General features: G+C 36.2%; 2 protein-coding genes across 4 annotated transcripts in view; both read right to left on the reverse strand.

Annotated features, from left to right (window-relative positions):
* Positions 1–208: 208 nt before the first annotated feature.
* Positions 209–9,970, reverse strand: LOC110828853 (heparan-alpha-glucosaminide N-acetyltransferase). Of its 2 annotated transcripts, none has more exons than XM_022061950.2 (12): positions 9,782–9,970; positions 8,352–8,539; positions 7,569–7,681; positions 6,544–6,647; positions 5,273–5,400; positions 4,624–4,721; positions 4,179–4,286; positions 2,879–3,143; positions 2,244–2,529; positions 1,614–1,738; positions 1,287–1,470; positions 209–700 (listed from the first exon to the last, which is right to left on the reverse strand). In XM_022061950.2, exons 2-12 carry the CDS (start codon positions 8,535–8,537, stop codon positions 522–524), a joined length of 1,776 nt encoding a protein of 591 aa, XP_021917642.1. In that variant the 5' UTR covers positions 8,538–8,539; positions 9,782–9,970; the 3' UTR covers positions 209–521. The 2 variants fall into 2 exon arrangements, with proteins under 2 accessions (XP_021917642.1, XP_087213928.1); XM_087357802.1 differs by lacking the exon at positions 9,782–9,970 and adding an exon at positions 9,713–9,731.
* Positions 9,971–11,667: 1,697 nt separating this feature from the next.
* The window catches only part of Ir8a (Ionotropic receptor 8a), a 29,132-nt gene continuing 18,176 nt past the window's right edge, over positions 11,668–22,623 (reverse strand). The window contains exons 13-18 of one of the 2 annotated variants that reach the window (XR_015537551.1): positions 22,339–22,460; positions 20,973–21,120; positions 19,176–19,345; positions 17,944–18,065; positions 17,234–17,525; positions 11,668–14,702 (exon numbers count right to left, since the gene is read on the reverse strand). Coding sequence is in view for 1 of the 2 variants with exons in the window: in XM_087357764.1 (XP_087213890.1) it covers positions 17,296–17,525; positions 17,944–18,065; positions 19,176–19,345; positions 20,973–21,120; positions 22,339–22,460 (792 nt within the window). In the remaining variant the exon portion in view is untranslated. Of the gene's footprint in view, positions 14,703–17,160; positions 17,526–17,943; positions 18,066–19,175; positions 19,346–20,972; positions 21,121–22,338; positions 22,461–22,623 lie in introns of those variants that run through there. The other variant, XM_087357764.1, reaches the window with a different exon arrangement.

The raw sequence follows: 22,623 nt of genomic DNA on the forward strand, positions 1-22,623 counted from the left end.
TGAAAATGAATGTCAGACGCACACAGTTACTCACTCTGAATTTCAAAAGTATTTTCTGTACCAATTTTTAAATCTTCAAGTACCTGAAGTTGCGGAACTTAACTGAACCCTGTCGTCAACAAAAGCTAAAGGCCTATGCCTCTGGTTGTCAGTTTATTAATCAATAACAGGACCCTTGAAGCATGATATCAACTTTTTATAAATATAATTAATGTTCAATATTTTTTAATAATTACAAGTTTGTTTTTACAGCAAACTAGAACATCCACCACCAATGACTACGTAAATCATGTTATATTTTCATATCTATAACACTCGTGACTTAAATTATCTATAAATACTGTTATCACATGGGAAAATAGAGTTATTGTCATTTACAAAATGGTATAAAGTATGAATACAAAATACAGTCTATATCAGTCTATTTGTTCATAAGAAACCCCAGTTTCAAAGAATATTAATTAGCGAATGATTTCATGTTCGCAAAGCGAAGTTTTCTTGCACTTCCATCGCCACGCAGTTCACACTGTTACGAACACATTTTTCTTGTAGAGAACAAAAGCAATGAGCATCCATAATGTTGTTCCCCATAAGTTCATTGCAAGGTATTCTTCATGAGAACGGTAGTACGGCTGCCAACTCCACGGAAACAGATTTTTTGTAACTTCATGTCCGATATACAAGACGATGGAATTCATACCTATAAATCAACATTTAAAGTAAAAGATGCAAAAAATTAAAATGCAGTAAAAACTTTTTGTGCGAGATCTTATGTTCTGACAGTGACGAGAATGATGCTGTTGTTCTGGGCCGTGATGACACGCGGACTCGTAGGTAGACGCCAAAGTTTCGGATAAACGTCGACTTCAGCTTCGCGACCCAAAAGAACATCGAACTTTTTGTGGTTTTCAAAAAAACTTACCTGCTGATGATGGGAATGTTATATATAACCTTTAAGCCAGAAAGAATTTTGCTATAGCGGCTTTTCATAAAAAGATACGTAAATTAAACCTCTCTCTCATCTTCATTTGGTATCAAACTTATTATATTCCACGTTCAGTTCTCTCAAATCAGAGGTTTTGCTTCTAATGAAGTAATCGGATTCAGGTTCAAAATTACTGAACGCACAGAGATTGCAAACGGAGGTTTTCACCGTCCGAATTTTTAAATTATTTATGCAAATTCTTACCAGTTCACGATAATGTCATTTAAGTCAATGAAGCACGTTCAGAATATTGGTTAGTATTTACTTCAGATTTATAAATAATGTTTTTAACCACACTTACCCGCATAATGAAATGGACTACCAGACCACCAGTTTTTAGCATCCACAATGAAATACAGAAAACTCTGAAGCAAAAAAGCTGTGCTCGCAACACCCAAAACAAATGAGAGCGACCACAAGTTCTTATTCACTGGAACGACTCCATCATTCTTTGAGAAGTCGCACAGTATTCCAGCAAGGAGTCCCTGCAACAAAATTTCATAATATTGTGTGCGCACGCACTTAATGTTTTACGGCACATTTTAACATATTATACTATTATAATTTAAGACGGCACCCAAAAAAGTTGGAAAGCCTGTAACCTTCCAGGTCTTCAGTTTTCACTAACCACGTTAAAGGCCCACAAAGCCCATCTGGCAATGCGTGAAGACGTGTAGTGGTAACACAGTATAATTCTTCCAGCTTGGACACCCAAGTACACGAGGAGAATTGAAGTCAGAGTACCAAGGAGGCCTGAACAAAGAAGAAAAATTAAATCATGAATTCACAGTTTCTATTCAATCCTAAAACTACACCAATTTTCCATGTTTTTTTTTTTTTTTTCAATATACAAATATCCATAATTTACAGTGTTTTTTCATACAATGATGGCCATGTCGTCTGTGCTTTTGTTTCAGCCCTGCCAACTTCCAGATTCATTGATTCTATCCTTCATTTGATGCTACATAATCAAAATAAATTAACCTCAAATTTATGTAGTCAAAATCTGTTTCCAAAATGTATACAATTTTCTTTTTATACCGATAATTTGCTTATATTCTTATTAATTTCATTGAATAAGTAAAACTGATTAATTCAATCCTTTACAACTCAAAATCCTAAACTGTCAATCCCCACACAAAATGACATAACTTTATAGTGCAAAAATTCGAAATTTTCAAAATTTGTAGTCAGTAGTAGTAACAGAGCTCCAAAAGTTAAGGTTCATTCCTTGAACTGCTGCTGAAGGTCAGAATACCTTCTGGATCATAAGGTATCACAGTCTCGTACACAGGCCGGCAGGTTGGATGCTGGTAGATGTGACGTTCTCCAAACACCATTCTGTCAATGTACCCGGCAGCTCCGCCAGTACAATTGGGACTGGAACTGTGATTATGGAGCCCACCAGGTCCCAGATATCCAGTCGGACAGTTGGGAACAGGCATCATAAATGTCAGAAGGATGTGCGTTATAGTGAGAGCAAGTATTATAAGCCACTGAACCCAGCTCTCCAGCAAGTCTTGAACCACCAACCAATTACCGTACTGCAAAAGCAACAAAGCACATCAGAAAATGTAAAAATGTACAATTTATAAATCCATTCTTTTGGCCCTGGTGTTCATCTATTGTAACATTTATCATGCTGCATATTTTTCTGTCTACTTTGTTAAATACCATACCGAGATACACTTTAAATAAAAGCATAACGTTTCATTGAAATATTTATTGTGTTTTAGCAGCTCCTCATTCTCATTCTCTTGGACTCAAGTTAATTAACGCAACTTTCTGGGTAATGCAAATTCAATTACATCATGAACTTAATTACTACTTGGATCTCGAGGTGCGCAACTTGTCTTCGTTAACATTACGAGCAGTAATTATACATCTCTGTACCTCGAAGGAACCCTGAGGCTTCATGAACACAGTTTCAAGGGATGCAACAACAAAATACGCAAGTCCTATCCGTTGAAGTACACCGGGCAGCCTCAAATTCGTGATGCTGTTTTTCTTGTTTCCGCTAGAATTGAGTATCACACCCAGTGCCACAAGTGTGACGGACCTCAGCAGCACTCTTAAGAAGAGACGTTTACGTGAGATACAGCTGCGTAAATATGAACGAAGGGAGATGGCCATGCTTGCGCCCATGATCCAGAGAAACCTGAAAGCCAATAATACCTTCAGGTCAGTCTCCAAATTGTACATCTGTCAGTTAATACAGGGCTTAATGTTAAAATACAAACTGGCCAAAAAATAGAATTCCGAAGTAAGCCATATATGGGGCATGAGCACATACTTACAATCTCAGATTTTAAACTGGTCGTTCTGTCTTCAATATTCGAAGAAAAATAATTTGCCCGTATATGCAAAGAAAATATAACGATGATACCTATAAAATCTGACTGTCTGGACTACCATTTCATTCAAAATTTGGGCTTGTGAATAGTGGAATTTCTTAATAAAATCAAAGCAAAGAAAAATATATCAAAACTATGAGTCACTCAATTAGAGTTGTCAAAAATGTGAGGGTAGGAATCGACTCTTATTAACTTAACATTTAGAGGATATTAACGACAGAAACGCCTAGTACCTCCCGCTGACAATAGTATGAAATGTGTCTTATTTATGTCAAGGGACAACAGTACACTTTCTTGGGCAGTTAATAAAAGTGAAAAATTCAAAGTTAAAGGCGCATTAAGGCAAAGTACTTTCACTAATTCGTCATGAGATATGCAATTCATACACAGAATCAATGAAACGATCCTTTATAGGTAAAATAAAACCTTTCATAAACCAAGAAATTTGCTCCCCTATTCCAAGATGCTGAGAAAACCCCAGCAGAGTTTTTTCAAGGTTACGGTACATAAAACAAAGAATTTGGTTTGATATAGCATGAGGTACAGAATGAAATTCAATACACTATTGGAGATATTGAAATCAAGTAAAATCTTCACCGCCTGTATTTAAGGGGTTGACATATAACAGCAAATAAGGGAGATCTCATATCGCTCAGATGTATTACCAATACACAAGATGATCACAGATGTGTACCAATGTACAGAGAAGAAAAATAAGAAATAATGCTTGCACCACTATGCAGATTCAAGGTTGCAGAATTTCAGTTGTCTACTGACGCAAGTTGTCATTTCAAGACGACAGATTAGTCGCCACTAATATCCGAGAAAAAGTTACTTACCACGGAAAAACCAGATCAGCGACGGTCAGACCATTCCATGGAGTGTGTTTGAAAAACCAGTAATGACCTCCACCATAGTTGACAAATATCATTAATGAAATTGAAATCCTGTAACGGAACGTTAACTCATAACATTAAAATCCAAGATCCTCACTATAACAAAGATGTAGTTATATATTTTCTTGTTTTAATTTGTAATTAAGTGACAGGTTGAATATATGGTATTATGTATAAACGTAATGAGCTCTGAAGTGTTTACGTTAAAATGCAGATAACACGTTGGTTCTTGTTGTACGCTCTAAGTCTACGACGTAACACTGAATCCATGAACTGTATTTCTAGAGGAAGGAAAACATACACGTTCACACTTGCGTCACAATTTTAATTTAATTTAATTTTTATTCTGGCACTTACAGACCATGTATATTAAGAGAAATAATCTCACCCTCGAAAGACATCAAGTGACTTCACTCGTCCTCTCAGCCTTGCAACCTCTGATCTTATTAATGGTGGACCGTCTGTTGAACTAGGACTTCCTAAATCCTAAACGAAAGAGACAAAAACTCGGAACATTCTTAGTTGTTGCACTCGCACTTAAACCTGTACCAAATTTTAATGATGACATGTTCTTTTAGGGGAAGTGCATTTTGTTTCTTAGTGTACTGTTTTTAACAAACATTTGAACCAAAAGGTACACTCGATATATAAATGGTTATACTTATCACCATCAGTAATAAGTTATTTTTTAAGAATAACATTTTCTTTTTACATACAAATCCAAAATAAACACCCTGTAACAGACAGTGCCTTTGCATCACAGAAATTAGTTGTAGTTGAACCCAGATTTTATGGGCCCCTTTCTTTGGTATAACAAAATTCCTTCCTTCTTATCTTTCTTGAGAAACGCTACACATTTGTGCACTATATATTCTCACCGTTCTGATAAGAATTTTGAAAATACGTTCCGAACTGACATTCCTCAAATTTGACTCGGAAACAGATATCTGTTCCACTTTGAAGGAGTAGAGGATTCACGTGAAAAGACGGCGCAGGAAAATCTTACATAAAAGTAAAAGGGTGTTTGTTATACTTACACTTTCCAACTCTGAAAATGGAGATCTTCGTACTCTAATTTGTGTTAACCAATCTGAGGAATATATAAGTTTTCCAGTCATCCACAATAGGAAAGCAGCCAGATATATGAAGAAAGCAACCACAATAGCTGAAAATAAAATTACTTGTAATACTAAAGGGAAAAAAAAAAAATTGAACTACGCTACAAACAGGCAAAACTATATTACAGCAGTAAAATTTACTTCTTGCACCAATAATTCACGTGTGCAGAAATGTGACGAAGATCTTGATAGCATAAATTCTCTTTGTAGGATATTCCATGTATACTAGTAATAAATTAACAGAAGAATATATATGAATGGTGATCTTTTTCCACGCCATAAAAATTTATTTTCAAACGATATGAGAGATTTTGTGAGTGTAGGGCCTTCAGACACGTCTACCGAGCTATTATATTTAAAACTTACTGACATGTACAAAAAATTACTTAATACTAGTCAACAGAAGTACCAGGACTGAACTGCTTTGAGGGGACATTAAACAAGCAGCGTAGGTGGTAACTGTAGCCGACTTCACTCCTCTCGTAGCAAGTGGCCATTTTGTGTCATGAAACACATGCAATTTATACATTTATACACATATATTTACTGAACGTGAAGTACAGTAAAGCTTTTAACATGGAGGTGCAACATGTGGTTTGTTCAACAAGAAAATGGAGTGCTAATAAGACAATCCAGTCATTCAAAAAACTTTTATTCATTTGCTCCTTTTGAAGCTGGCCAGACTTCGAAGGGAGACGATGCCCGATTCAGTCGTCCACTGACAACATACAGTGAGCAATCAATCATCAAAGGCAGAGCAATTCACGTTAACAGGAGAATAAGGATTCGTGAAGTTACGTCTAACTGGCATCTCCAATGACACATGCTGGAAGATCTGAACGCAAGATGCGAGGACGAGAAGTCACGTCCTGTGCTGGTCATGCACATTCCAACCACTGCATTTACTAAATGTGACTTATTTTTCTTGGGCTGAAAAGAATGATAAAACAGAAGACATTTTTGGAAATACCAGAGATCGTAATACAAAGAACAACGCACGAGTCGAACGCCGACTTCAAAGAAAAATTGTACTACTAGCATCACTGCATATCATCAGGAGGACGCTACTTTGAAGGGGATGTAATGGTCTGTTTTCGGTTACAGTTATATCACCAAATAATCAATCCTGGATATTTAATGTCGACATCTCATGCACCGACTATCACCATAACTTTAAATGTTATACGTACAAATATAAGATATATCGGGGTTCTGAATTATACGAACTCCAGAGCAACTGTCTCCTGTGACATCCCAGGCATATATTCCATGTTCTTCAAATTTGTATTTCTCACTGAAAATAAAATATAGAATAGGTATTTTAATCTGCAGAAGTAACAAAGACGAATTGTGTTTATAAGTTAAAATTACTTGGTATCCAAAGTTTATTCATGCTTGGACAGCTACTTCCATGTGCAAAATTTCATCAAGTTTTTGGCACCATCACATGACCGAAACGCAATTTGAAATGAATTCAGATGTCATACGGCTCTAAGAATTCATTTTATTGTTAAAATGAATCCATACTCCAGGCAAATGGGATATTATCTTCATTATTCTTAAGAAAACAGGGTTCCCTTCTGTTAACTATTACATCACAGAAAGTGTGGCGCAAAACACGTGTTTAAACTTGGAATTAGTGTTCAAATAACACAGGCTAAACGAACTCCCATTCTATATAGATGAAAGCTTAAATACTGTATTAGCCCACATTTTAGTGTGTAGTCTCTTAGTTTTGCAACTACAGATCTCTGAATTACACCCGGTGCACACCTCTTGTCCCATCCATGCGCGCTACATGCCCCGCCCATCTCATTCTTCTCGACTTAATCACCTTGACAATACCGGGGGAGGAGTACAGATTTTTAAGCTCATCATCGTCTTCTCTCCTAGGGCTCTATCATATCTTTCCCCAAAACTAAACAAACATCTGAGAGGGCGTCGCTTGTCAAACAGCGAAGTCACAAATCAGCAAAATCGTAGTTCCGTCCGTAGGAGACGCAGTTTTATCATGACGGACATGAAGACTTGTTAAGGATGTGATTATATCACGAAATGATTGTGTAAAATTATAGAATAAAGTTCAAGGAAAGTCCTGTTGTTGTTTCAATGAAATATTTATTCCCATTGTGGGAGTAAAAATTATGAGGCATTAATTTTCACGATGCCTTTGTAACAGCTACCATCTAAATCTGTATCACAAGTATATACTTACTAACAGTACGTGGAATGATTGTTTTTTAAATAAATGTCTATAGGAAATGTTGTAGTTAACAGTAGTGGCACAGTGTTATTTGCTGGTATCCTTGCAACTTCAATAAAGTCACACTGTAAAGAAGACAAAAAAAGAATGGTCAGACAACCAAAGCTCAACACAAAACTTAACATTAAAAAAAGAATTTATTTTTTTTGGTAACTATGCCAGTGGTTCGGTATAAACGTGGCCAGGTTCAATATCTATTGAGCTCACTCCGCGCCACTGCTCACATTCGCACGTGCGCCCCACTGGGTCACGAGCGTCAGATACCTCGGAAAATTTTGAAGGCATTGAAATAAATCGTCGACAGCTTGATTCACTCGAGCATGACTTGAATCTGGTTTAGTGGCCCAAAGATGTGGAAATCGCAGAGAGAGGTATTGGACTACACATCAGACGCTACATTTCCTTCCAGTGCACATGCTGCACCTTTGTCTTGATGGTGTTCACGTGATGGCATGCGTTAAAGTGCGTCTGCACTAGTCTTTAACACACGTGTCAAAAGAAAAAACCTGGCTACATCTGTTCAGTAAATTTGTTGACAGCCCTCTGTGCCGAAAAACTAATCACAGCATAACAATATTGCTTCGACAAATGTAAAATTTGATACACCTAATTTTCTAGAACGACACATGTCCCACATAGTTAAAGTAACTGGCAAACTATATGTTTTATTATAGGATAGAGTGAATGTTTTTCTCCATGATTATTTCTTTACAAACAGCACGTAAGTAAATTTACCATTTCACATTCTTCTGACTGAGCCCAAAGGCTAATAGGATTAGTAGCTGATGATATCACTTCTAAACACGCTTCATCTAACCCTAATTGGGGATTAGATTTATTACACTGTTTACTCTCATCCATCACTAAAGGTATCTTCAACATTCTGTTTCTTACTGTGGCAGCTTCAAGGTTTTCATACATCCCTGCAACAGAAGTCACAAGTAAGATGATATAAACTGGATTCACTCTTATATAAATCCATATATTATGTAGTTCATCCGTGAAGTCTTAACGTTGTTGTGTTCAAGTGCTAAATCCAGCGCGCACATGAAGAAACCACTGAACTCTTCACTACTAAATTTACTTGGGGCTTTATTGTGATTGGGCTTCATGTTGTAACTATGGAAATATGTAAATATGAAGTATAAACAAACATCTGAAAAACATGTAATGGTTTATGTATCATACAGTATCCATGAAAAGTATGCCAGTATTTAAAATGTAAGTATTTACTGAATATGATATGATAAATTAATAGAGTAAATTGTGGGTTACAAGTCTTGAATATTTTATTTTGATATGGTGATAAGACCAAAAAAAAAGAGTTGAAACTAAGCACCTCAGCTGACTACAAGTTATGAATGCATGTCCTATTTTTAATGAGCATTTTTTATATGGGCACAAGTAAGCACATTCTTTCTTGATGGCTCAGTGAACTTCAGTTACACAAAATTATTATGACAGCAGTTTTGTGCTCCACCTAGAAATGCCTTAGCATGCCATTCTAACAAGATGGAGCATCCTTCCAATTTGTTGTTCCACTCTGGTCAGGAAGTACCTCAATGAGGTGTTCACTGATGGACTGGTTAGGACTCAACAAATTCACCACTACCAATTTAAAGGCCTGCAATAAAACCTGATCCTTTCATCACACAACAATGCATTATATGGGCTGCTATGATGTTTTACTTATGGGTAACAAGGCTTTACCTGAACCCATAGAAATACAGAAAATAAAATACAAACATTAGTTGCTTTTTAAAATTTAAAATGTTTTAAGAACAGTTAATTAGTGGTTAACCGTGGATTATAAACAATGCTGTGTTTCACACTTCCTAAATAGAGCCTTAAATTATTTTGAAAAATAAAATCATCGATGTCAACTAGTTCCCGAAGCGATTTAATTTTTGGTACGTTGGATTGATATAAAAAAACAAAATTAAATTCATTTATCTTAACAAAGCGTACTGGCTATAATACGTTCTCTTTAAGTTGCCAACAAATGCCACATAGTCCATACAAATAACCTCACTCATAAAACAAACTCAAAACCACCTGCAGAAATATTGAAATCTAACATGACCTGCAGTACTAACAATTTGTTATATTAGTATATACGTATGAAAATTAATAATTGTCTGCTATAAGTCCCTTCCAGTACATACATTCGTACGTAACTCTACAATGTATGCACACAATTTGTATCGTCTTTCAGAAGACAATTCTTGTATTCTAAATCTTGAACACGACTTGTTACTTCTTTCGCTTCGTGCATACAACTGAATCTACTGATGGGAAGTTCATGATGGAGTGATTCCAAAGGTACGATTCCCTCCTCGGAACAAAGATCGATCCGCTCTCTGTAAATAACGAGTTCTACCACGTGAACTAACTCTCGCATAGTTCAGTTTCACTCAGTTCCGGAAGGTTGTAGCGCTCACAATATTGATAATTTTCATGTATTAACATCACATTTGTCTCAATTGTTCTTTATCGTAATAGTCACTAATTTACCTTCATTTTTTCATTTACGTCACTTAATTAGTGATACTGAGAAACGACAGATGCGACTGTGAATGAATAAAAATTAGTTACTAGTGTATATCCTCCAGCAAAGTTATTTACCGTAAGATTTCGAAAGAACAATATCAATTTCTGATATAACTGGGAGCTTGATGATTACCGCCCCCCAAAATAGAAATTTATACGAAATTAAGTACGAACTAGTTTGAACATATTTTAAACCAAACAAAATTATACAGTTTTTAATATTATACTAGTTATTGAACAACCAACAGGATCTTACGAGGACAAAATACCACAAAAGAATAAACTACAATTTACAAATACAAGTTATTGTAACATTTTATTCGACAGGAAACAAATTCACACTTGTAAATTTTACTAATTACATGTGGCATGGTCACATTGCAAGTCACATCATCAGAATACAAATTCATTCCTTGAGTTCTGTGGATTTGAGGAACTATGGAACGACTCTCTGTGAAGGAACTTCCATGAACTACCTCCGGCTGAACTAGTCGTATCCAACACTAACAGAATCGTTTACCTCACACTTTAGCTCATCTGTAAGATGAGATTTCTTTACCTGATCCATTACATGTATACCATTAATGGTTATTCCGTAATGTTAGATTTCATTACTATGATGTCTTTGAGTTTATGTCGTACGGCAAGCCCCTAGTATCTCTGCCTAAACAGGTATATGGAATTAAGGGTCCAGTGTTACTACAGGTTCAGTGACAATTACATTTCGTGTGAAGGCGGTTTAACTACATGCTCTACTTTGTAAGTATAATTTTAATTAAATTGCTCTCAGTTGTTTTATGTTTCTGGTTGTTGTCCTATTTGTATATACATTAATTATTTCGTGCGTGGTGATGTGTATCTTTATTTTCTCATGCGATACACTGATATTTTATGAGTGGTGCAAGGAGGAATGTTTTGGGAATTTAACTTATTCATCAAGACCGTTACGAATATCTTCACTGGTATGGTGGAAATCTGTTCATATAATTCCTTTATTAATTTAGAGTCAGTTCCATTAATTACTTTGCTGGCTGCCATGGACAATTTGTTGAAACTTTATAAGAAATTTTTAAAAATGCTAGGTAAAAAGGATGACATATTCCTCAGTTATCTTATTTAACAAATTTTTTTATTTGCTGTTCGTAATACTGAACACTAAAAATTACATAATTGTTGCATGGTAAATATTTTTTCACCCTGCTTTGTGATATCATTTGTCTGTAGTGGGCCCCTACATCTTCCTTGTCACTTTTTCTTGACCTCTGCCACTACAAAATAAGTCTTAAACTTTTTTCACTAACAGAAGATGCATTATGATAGTCCACCCAAAAATATGTTGTAGCCTGCTACAGAATCTACTTAATCTTGTGTAATGTTTTTCTGAAAAGATGGCTTTTCTTTTCAAAATTTGTTTTGACCAAGATACCGCTCAGACAGAAGAGAATGTGACAATGAGGTAGACAGGTGCCTTTTTGGTTATGAATGTGCAAATCCCTGCAAGTCTGATGAACTACCACTTTATTGACTGTAATTACAGGTTATTTGAGACATTTACGACAATATAAAATGTGTCTGTATTTATAATTTGTATAATTTATAACAGGCATGTCTGCACCAGTCATCATGCCTGCACATCTTCAGCTTACGTTGTATTGTTCCGAAATATATTTACCATTTTATATATGTAAGCTTCACACTGATGATTTCTTGTTATAGCTGTTATTGTACATATGAGAACTTTCCTTAACTTGAACTTGATAACAAAGACTTCCTGGCTTAAACTGTATAAAGTTTACCCATATTTTTTTTGGAGGGAAAAATAAATAAATATTATTCTTTTGGATTTTCCAGTCTAAAAATTATTCCTCCCAAAACATAATCAAGATAGTATTGTTATTTTTATAATTTCCTTTATTAAGAAGTTGCTGTTTTTTCACCCAACACTCGCCACAAAGTTAAAAAAAATCACATATCTGCTTTCATTATTTATCATTGCTTATTAAAATAAATCACTATTTTGTGCAACTTACAGAACATTTTGTAAGTTATTCTTATTCCCTCTTGCAACATATTAGAAATGTCGGTGTTTTATTGGTGTTTTAGATTTATATATCTATTTTTATAAATGTGTTATTGTATCTGTTTTATCTTTAAAACACAGATAAGTGTTTGAGATAGAGGTCTTACATGAACTTATTTAGAATGAATAAATGAAGAATAGCCTATGTTCTGTGATGTAGAACCAAAATAAATTTTTATGCCCAGAGTTTGAGAACTGTGCAGTAATCTGTTAAAAGAAGTCTACATAATTTTATTGATATTTTTATTTATAATAGGCTATTTAAGGCAGACATTACTTTACATTCAGTTTTTTGCCTTTGAAAATTTGGCCAAGTTTGAGTTTTAAAACTGTAAATAATCTGACAGTTGTGCAAAAGAGGTGTACCTACATATAAATGGATAAAAAAGACATTGCAGTATTAATCAGGCTTCAGTGCATCAGGTATTTCTTTCGACCACTATCAACTGAAAGTAGATAAAATATTATTTGACAGGATCGTGTTTGGTAGAATGTTAATAACATTTATTTTATATGAATTTGTATGTAATACATGCAATTTTATGTGCATATATTTAGTAATTCTCAAAAAACAGAGTGTTCCAGAAAGATGTATACATACATTCAGTGAATGAAATTTGATAAACTAAATTATTACATACATCAGCATTGGCACTCTGTGAATTGGTAAACCTAGTGTAGGTGTTTAGAATGACTACTGTTAGTTTCGTGGCACAGTTGTCAGTGGTGAGCAAATGGCCACTGCAGTTACTGCTGGGACGGCTGTGAAGGATTGTTTAATTTCTTGCAGGAAGTCTTGGAAGTGTTGTTGACTTTGTGTTGTACACTAAACCCCAGAAGTAAAAGTCAAATGGGGTTAAATGTGGCAATCATGGGGATTATCAACAGATCCTCTGTGTCCTGTCGATCATTCAGGAAAAGTGTTTCCGAGACATATGATGGCAATGACGGGGTGCCATCTAAAGTGTAGAACACACTAGGTTCCTTTTGTAAACATAACACACAGAGATCGATAACAAGGTTAATGTTCCATGTTCCTGTATATGTAGATTTATTGAATTATGTAAATTTTTCCTGTTAATCTAATGAGTGCCATTGAAATCTATTATTGACATGGACTGTACATGTTATTATGAGATTTTTTTGCACTGATTTTGATTTGGTGTATAACATACCAACAAACATTAACTGTTATTGTATCAGAATAGGATATTTGAATGCCCGTATTATGGGGTTGCTGACTGGACTTTAGTTCCAAATTTAACTGTGTTGTGGTAGTGCTAGTGTGACGTACAGCCAGCTGGACCATGCACATGGACGTTGAAGGTTAACGTGCTGTTTTCAGCCTGATTTTATTTTAAATGGATACAGAATTTTGTAAATTCAGTCAAATTTGGACAAAGTAAGGGCCTGTAGATGAGCTTACTATGCATACAGAAGACTGTAGTACCACCTTTTTGGGAAAGTTGATGGGATATGTGAAATATCAGCCTTCTGGTAGTATGCATGTATGCATGTATTTTAGGCAATTACCCTGATGATAACTCAGGTTTTGAGTGTGTATAATTATTATTGTTAATTTTGTTGTTGTTTGGAGTTCATTTAACGTGTTAAATTTCAAATATGGTCGAAGTGTGTAAATCATGGATATGAAATGTAATGTTTTTCCTTTTACTGTTCTTGCCATGAGCAATATATTTTAATGACTTGTTAACATGAAGCTTCTGTTAAGAGGAACAGTAGTTGCAGGAGGGAGGTAGGGGGACGTAGCTCTGTGTATAATACAGGTCAATTAACTAAATTACATGTAAGCTGTGTAACACATTGTATGCAACTCGGCTTGCAGGATGAATGATTTTTTCTGTTGATTATAGTCTTCTGGGTTGCGATGTCAGCAGGTTGTTACCAGTATTTCAGAGGGATGTATCGTATCTCTATATTATACTGAAGATGGAGGAAGTTTGTTCCTCTGAAATATTGGTAACCACCTACAAGACCGCATCGCATCTCAACCCAGAAGACCACAGTCAGCATCTTCACCGTTGTGAGAACCTCAAACATCGGATGATTTGCCATGTTTAAGACATTTTGGCAGTCAGAAGTATTCTGATGATCTCATGGCACAAACACCACAAACTTCAAGTTAACCACATTTCAGATGCACATGTACAAGAGCCAAGGTCACCGTGTCTCCACTTTTCAACAGTCCCGTCTCACTTGTAATGTTCAGGCTTGTGCAGGTTATAGATCTTCTCCAATTGTTCTGTGCTATTTTTTAGTAGTCTGTGGCTCCATGACAGTGTATGGTTTGGCTTCTGTACCAAATTTCAAATTGAGATACTATTTGAAGATGCAAACGTTGTTCAACAGTGACCATAAAAGTCAACCTTCCAGTTTGTCAGGGAGAGTGTATCTTGTTGTGTTAGGTTGTATTAGTCATATTACTTTCTTTAAACCTGTAAGTAATAAGATATATTAAGTTTATAAAAAAAATAAGGCTCAACCTAGATACATTAGTTCCTTACATTGGCATGATTTCGGTTTAGCACAAGTTATCTGATTTGGGGACCCAGAATTTGCTTTTTACTTATTAAGCTGATTGTTGCTGTTTCTAGATTTTAAATAAGAGCAAAATTTATTTATATTCGTTACTGTTATGTTACTTTTAATGGTAAAATTTTTCTCATGTTTGTTGACGGTATACAGTATTGAATTTTGTTGGGAAAAAAACACTTTATCATGTAATTGATACTTTTTTGTACAAATTAAAACTTGATACGTGAAGCAACCTTTAAACTCCATTAAGGACGAGGCTAAGCGTTTCTTTGATGCGAATGACCAGTTAGACGCGCGTACCTACTGCAGGGCTGTGGAATCTGAGTCGATAGGACATTCACAAACTTTGACAGCTTGACTTCATTTGGTGATTTTGGTAAATGTATTTATGGTGAGATGTGAGTACTATATATTTTATTTTTTGGTAGGGCTGCAGTTTGAAGAATTTAATTAATGTAAGATTTGAGGTTTTGACGGCAGTGAGTATGAAGATTTCTGTCTTCTGGGTTGTTGCGCTGTTTAGTCTGGTTGATGATAACCAACGTTTCAGAGGTCATACTGCCTCTGTCATCAGAGTATGAAGATTTCTGTCTTCTGGGTTGTTGCGCTGTGTAGTCTGGTTGATGATAACCAACGTTTCAGAGGTCATACTGCCTCCGTCATCAGAGTATGAAGATTTCTGTCTTCTGGGTTGTTGCGCTGTGTAGTCTGGTCGATGATAACCAACGTTTCAGAGGTCATACTGCCTCCGTCATCAGAGTATGAGGATTTCTGTCTTCTAGGTTATTGCGCTGTGTAGTCTGGTTGATGATAACCAACGTTTCAGAGGTCATACTGCCTCCGTCATCAGAGTATGAAGATTTCTGTCTTCTGGGTTGTTGCGCTGTGTAGTCTGGTTGATGATAACCAACGTTTCAGAGGTCATACTGCCTCCGTCATCAGAGTATGAAGATTTCTGTCTTCTGGGTTGTTGCGCTGTGTAGTCTGGTCGATGATAACCAACGTTTCAGAGGTCATACTGCCTCCGTCATCAGATTATGAAGATTTCTGGGTTGTTGCGCTGTGTGGTCTGGTTGATGATAACCAACGTTTCAGAGGTCATACTGCCTCCGTCATCAGAGTATGAAGATTTCTGTCTTCTGGGTTGTTGCGCTGTGTGGTCTGGTTGATGATAACCAACGTTTCAGAGGTCATACTGCCTCCGTCATCAGAGTATGAAGATTTCTGTCTTCTGGGTTGTTGCGCTGTGTAGTCTGGTCGATGTTAACCAACGTTTCAGAGGTCATACTGCCTCCGTCATCAGGGTGATGAATTTTAATATTGTTCTCCCATTTATGACTAGGTCTCCCAAGTAGAATGCTCTAATACTAATTATTTTAAATACCTAAAATCACTATAGTTTAATATGTTAAGCGCAACAGCAGACATTCAGTTTGCTACATTTGACTGTTACACACAATAAAGGGGTTAATTTTAATAAGAATGTTCCTTACAACTTCAGTTTTATCACTTGAGAAGAACATTTTTTTATAAACTGCGTTTCGTAATGTTATATACACTGAATAGAGTGACAAAGATGTTTGACCTTTAAATCTTTGGTTTCAGCGAAGCAAATTCTAGAAGGGTTCATGTCATTTACTGACATTCTGATATGTGCTGTAAGTTAATGGTTCATTTCACCATCCCTTTATCATTAGGGTGGTCTACTGTTGTGGTCAGATGTCCTCTGTGTATTTGCATTACTTATCTCATTTACATAACAGAATCCAGTATCAATACATAAATAGCAGGGCACTTAAAATGTCTCTGTTTCAATGAAGAAAGCATGGAATTTGGACTTTATGTAGCCCAGGATTTGGAAGATAAGTTTTAGATAAGCTCTGTTTGTTTATTTATTTATTTATTTAGTTTTTTAATTGGAAAAGCTTTGGAAGGAAGCTGTTATGGCTTAATTTAGGGTGCTATCCCAGCGCTTGTCTTATGGGCTGTAGTGCCATGTCGTCTGGTAGAAGTTTACCCTGGTGATGGATGCAGCAAGAACCTCTGAAACGTAGGTGAATTTCTACCAAATTACACTGCACTACAACTCAGAAGACAGCCATCTTTGTACTCGCCGCTGTGAAAACCTCAAATCTTACGTGCAATGCCTCAGTCTCAGTGTAGCACATCCTCAGATGTTTTTAGCTGATGGCTCAAGGATTCTGTACTTGTCTCCACAGGTGATCCTGCGTTAGAGGATTAGACAGTCGGGGGAAGAGCACAAACATTACAGTATGTCCTCTTCCGATAGTATATTAATAAAATGTATTGGAAGTTTCATATACAGCTTCATATTTTAACTCTTTAATAAAAAAGGCAGAGGTTTCAAATGAACTATATTTTATGAGGCAATTACATCTGTTCATGATTTTATACTATACAGAATACATACCGTTTTTGGTCAAAATTCAGTTTTCTTGAAGTTTTTCCCTCAATCAATAAAAATTTACCAAATCAGTAGAGTTGATTTCGAGGGAAAACCGAGATGTAAGATACTCGTGGCAAGGTTTTGTCCATAACAGGGTGGAACTCCTTGCCAATAGTAATCTGTTTCTTGGGTGGCTCATTTATAGGTTGCGGTGCTGATATTGTCATCATCTTTTTTCTTTTGTAGTAGAATATTTCTCCAGCTAGAGTTATCATAGCTAAAGCTAATCCAAACAGAGTTGCAATGAATACTCCCCCTGTAACAAAACAATATTTTTTTTTCAGTACTTAGGTTAGGTTAGCTTATGTTAGGTTAGGTATAGCTTTAATTCAAATGAAATGTGTTTAGATTTTAGTTTCAATCTCAAAGGTCTCAAGTCTGATGTAACATACATTTAACTTATGTTGATTTTGTGAACACAGTTTCTGTTCTAACCTAGATATAAAATTTGATGCAAAAAGTTAACATTTTTTGGTGAAATTGGATATATATAGAAAGCTGAGAACTAGACTGTTCTTGTGTGAAACGACATAAATAATTCTCTTGTTAATTACATGTGGTACCCCCATCTGACATACTTTTGCAGTATGTTCTGCGACAAATCAGTTTGTTGCATGTGATAATTTATCTTCAGTTTTCATCTAGAACGTAGAAAGCATTTATGCAAAACTCACCCAAACTTTCAAGTGTAATACCCTCGCTGTCATCATTATTGGGGCAGTCTCCCTTTGCTGATGAATTCCAGTACTTTCCATATAAAGTTTCGAAATAGCGGTCCTTTTGAAGGTCCAGAATTCTGTTAAAAGGTTAGGAGAATAAGTTGAAGCATAAATATGGATGGTGTTTCGTACATATGAACTGGCTTATTATAAGCTAGCGTGCAACAAAGGAACATACTGGTTACCCAGCAGCCCTGAGGATGAGAACAGAGATTGTTCTCGAAATGTTGGAAGAAGATATGGTTTGTTCACCGTTCAGCCACCTGACACGGCTTGTAGCCCGAGAATCTTTTATCAACTTCAGTCGCCGCGAAAGCTTCACCTCATATGATAGCAGGTTATGATTGTATCAACATAATTTTGTACTTCTTCATAGTTTACAGGGAGTCAGAATGTCATGATTACTCCCTGAATCCACAAAATTATAATAAAAAAAACTAGAGATGTTAAAGCAACAATTTCTAGTATGATAATGGAAAATATTACCAAATAAACCAACATAAATGAAGACTTGAGGTTCTCACAGCGGTGAGTATGAAGATTTCTGTCTTCTGGGTTATTGCGCTGTGTAGTCTGGTCGATGTTAACCAACGTTTCAGAGGTCATACTGCCTCCGTCATCAGGGCGATGCCTCGCCCTGATGACGGAGGCAGTATGACCTCTGAAATCGCCCTGATGACGGAGGCAGTATGACCTCTGAAACGTTGGTTAACATCGACCAGACTACACAGCGCAATAACCCAGAAGACAGAAATCTTCAACATAAATGAGTCATTATAATTATATAATGCGTGGAACTAAACTTCTCCCCCATATGCCTTCGTGGTGTTATTTTTCTGGTTTGACAGTGCTGAAAGCAAGAACTGAATATGTAAACTTCTGTGAAGTTAGGTTACTGCTTTCTCTGTTTTCGACATTATCAATCGCCTATTAAATATTTTTTAAAAAGTCTTAAAATCACGTTTTGAAGGATGGATTTTCCGTCGTTTTCAGGTAAAAGGAGACACCTACTCTATTGGATCTAGTAGACCAAGCTATTCCTGATCCATTCTTTAAAACACTTTTGATATTGTAAGACGTTTAAAACAGCATATAACAGATGATGGATAAATTAAAAAAAACAATGGAAGTAGTAATATAAAATTGTCACCAAGGATATTCAGAGAAGGATGAAGTTATTTGCTTACTTTCTGCTTATCTCTTCTTGCAAGTGGCTGCCCTGCTGAACTGCTATAGCGTATGGTTGCTCGGCAAACATCTCACCAACTTCGGTGAGATTACAGTTACGTGACACTTCATATCGAATCTGTGCTGCATCATGAATAAATGCAAACTTTCCCTCTTCTTGGTCAATTACCTGCATGAGACATAGCATTTATGGACTGTTTTAAATAAAATTACATTATTCTGTAAAGAAAGTGCATACTCTTTGTTATTGTTTATAGATCATCAGATGAAATGAATATTTTACTGTCTTATTGACAAATTCCTACCTCACACAAATTTCGATTCTTGTGTTCATTGGTGTTTATCATTTCGTTATTGTATGGAAATAAATATATTTCTGATTAGACACCAACCATTCAGAGAAGAGTTTTTAAAATTATCACAAGAGCCTGCCATCAGTTGCATATGAGTCCAATCCTCACCCCCAAACCTTATTCCCTAAATCCATTTTAGTATTATCTCACCTATGCCTAATTCTTCCAAGTAGTCTTTTTCCTTCAGGCATTTCAGTTGATGTTGTGTATGCATTTATCATTTCCTGCATGCACATTTTATGTCCTTCTCATTCCATCCTCCTTGATTTGATCTCCCTAAAAATATTTGGTGGAAAATATGAATTATGGAGCTCGTCTTGAAATTTTCTCGATCTTTCCATCACTTTATCCGTCAAAAGTAAATATATATATATATTCCACAGTCTGTTGTCATGTAACTAACTTATGGATCCATGGAATGTAATAAAGATGTATGTAATAATTCCCTGCTAACTCCTTCAAAGGCTTGATGTCTGTAAATAGGTGATGTACTATCCCATTTTCTTGTGTGTCCAGTTGGCTTATCTGACACACACACAGTATATCTGATCGGTATGAAGATGGCTATACCTCTGAAATTTTGGTAAACTTCTATCAGACTACACGTTGCTACAACCCAGAAGACGGCCATCTTCATACTCACTGCTGTGAGAACCTCAAATCCTGTTATCTAAACAGTAGTTTATCAGTTGCATCAAAGTCCACACTGATCTTCTTCTTATTCTATGGCTCTCCGGTCCGTATTCAGTCCGTGGCCTCCTCAATTCTCCTCTTCCATTCGGTCCTCTGTTAGGTCCGTCTGTCCGAGGCTTTGATCGAGGTTTCGAAACATCTTCCTTTTTACGGTGCAAGGTTGTTAGCCTTGCGACCAACCCCCAACCTGGAGGACCAGGGTACCTGTCTTAGTCTGACCTCTCCCCCTCGACCAATCTGGCTACGGAGGCCCTACCAGTAGATCTTGGGGTCACTGAGGTACTCAAGCCTCACCACCACGACACGGTGCAGGTACCATTAAAGTCCACACTGATGATATTGAATAATTTTTTCTACATATGGCATTAATCGTAACAGAAGAATGTTACCATTCTTATAAGTAATAATAGATTCCTTACACTAACTAACTAACTAGATGGCTTACCGAACCCAAAGCTTCGTTATTCTAAATACAGCTAATAAGCTTGTGGATTTTGGAATGCAATGTATTACCTCCTGTTTGGATAATTTCTGCTCGAATTTGATCGGTACCTGGTGATTTATTCCTTTTCAACTTCTCAGTAGCAATCTCAACTTCAGAAGATCTTGGCTTAGGTACTAATGGTTCTGTGGCATGTGCTTCAGTTTGCCAAACATCCTTAACCCCATTTGAATTCAGTAGCTGGCAAAAGTAATCAAATATTTGAAGAAATTCCATGATTTCAATAACTACATTGTTTCTTATAGTACCTTTTGAAAGCCAACAGTTGGATTCTCGACTGGTACTGTTTGCATTATGGCCTGCAGGATGTGGCCATATTGCTCCTTGATAGGGTAATCCCACACTCTGTACTTGGATTGGTCACTTGAGCTGTTCAAGGTGATGTCCTTCCAAACGCTGTAAAATACAAATGCATTTTTTACATTCTGTGCTATAGATCAGTGAAATATATTTACAGTCTTTATTGCCTGGATCAGAATTATGTGAAAAATTCGTACAAAAAAAATTGTCTTCGCTACTAACATATTAAAAAATTAAAACCAGTTACAATTTTGGGTCTGAAAAAAGGTCATTTATTGGCCTAACATCATGAATCTCTAGATGTAGTGTGTTACCACCTATTTTTATTAATTCACCTAGACAGAAACCAATACCTAGAAATTTATAATATTTTAATTCTTTATATAAATTTGAAGAGAGCCACGGTGGTCTAGTGGTTAGAACGTTGGCCATGTAAGCCTGGGGTCCCGGGTTCAATTCCCGGTGGTGCTCAAATTTATAACTTGTGTTGGGCAAGGCCGTGGTCTAGGCAACACAGAGTTTTCCTCCGGGGGCTTCCCCGGTTTCTCCGTGGCATCCCAACAATTACTCCATTCACACACAGAAGAAGGCAATGGCAAACCACTTCTGGATCATCTGCCAAGAACGTATATGAACAGGTCCCAGTCCGAGAAAAGGATGGAAGGATCCTGTTCATGTGGACCTGTCGTCAGACAGAACACTAAATAATAATAATAATAATAAATTTGAAATTCATTGAAACTTGGTGTAGAGGGCTGATAGTTTGTCTGTATTCATTAGCCATATGAACATTTATCAGCTCATTGAAATGATTTTTGTATCTGTCTGCAATGTTATGTAGCTTGTCAAAGAATAGCCCACTTTATTTCTGGAACCCGAAGGTTCATCACCTTGTTCACAAAAGCCTGCCACCAGACTCAACATGCATACTTGGCTTTTACGAGACTTCACTTAAGTAAATTTGGCTTGTAAGTTTTGAGAATCCAAGCTGATGATTTATTGGAGCTGGATACTCTAAAGCTGGGGAAGAGAACAGAATATTGAACTAGTCACCACAAAAATTAATGTATATTAGGCACATGTTGGTATAAAATATATTTTCTACCTGTAGATTGTCATCAGAGTAAAAAAAAAATGTAATGTATGATAAATGTATGTAATTACGGTAATTTCCAACATATAATATTCAACTTACATAAGGTTTGTTTGTGGTTTATTTATCTGTGGCTTAAACTACGTAGTGTAGGGACTGAACTGAACTCATGTGTAAGTCGGGGATTATGTGTATTAAATTTTGTATGGTTACTAACTTACTTATACAATACATCTTCAGCATTCTTCATGTTCTGGAAATATTCGTGGGTGTCAGAATTATTGACCACAGTGTAGTTGATACGTGATTGCCTCGCTAGCTGTTCCAGTGACGCAACAGGTGACTGAAAATGAATTGTGAAAAATTAGTGTAAGTTCATCGTTCGGTGTGTCTCACTACTTACATACGCACCAATTTCATTACTAACAGATTTCTTTAAAATGTCATGTATAAGGGAGTAAGTGACCTTTTAAACTCGGTGTCCTTGCAAGTGAACAGTTTAGATT

Source organism: Zootermopsis nevadensis, unplaced genomic scaffold (assembly GCF_977971745.1).
Source record: "Zootermopsis nevadensis isolate Lab colony 2312 unplaced genomic scaffold, Znev_1.0 Znev_ptg000002l, whole genome shotgun sequence".
Classification (NCBI taxonomy): Eukaryota; Metazoa; Arthropoda; class Insecta; order Blattodea; family Termopsidae; genus Zootermopsis; species Zootermopsis nevadensis.

Coding starts and splice junctions, on each gene's coding strand:
- LOC110828853 (XM_022061950.2), bottom strand. CDS start 8,537: ATGTATGAAAACCTTGAAGCTGCCACAGTAAGAAACAGAATGTTGAAG. Junction 2,530..2,878: donor AGCCTCAGGGTTCCTTCGAG/GTACAGAGATGT, acceptor TTGCTTTTGCAG/TACGGTAATTGGTTGGTGGT. Junction 1,739..2,243: donor GATACCTTATGATCCAGAAG/GTATTCTGACCT, acceptor TTCTTTGTTCAG/GCCTCCTTGGTACTCTGACT.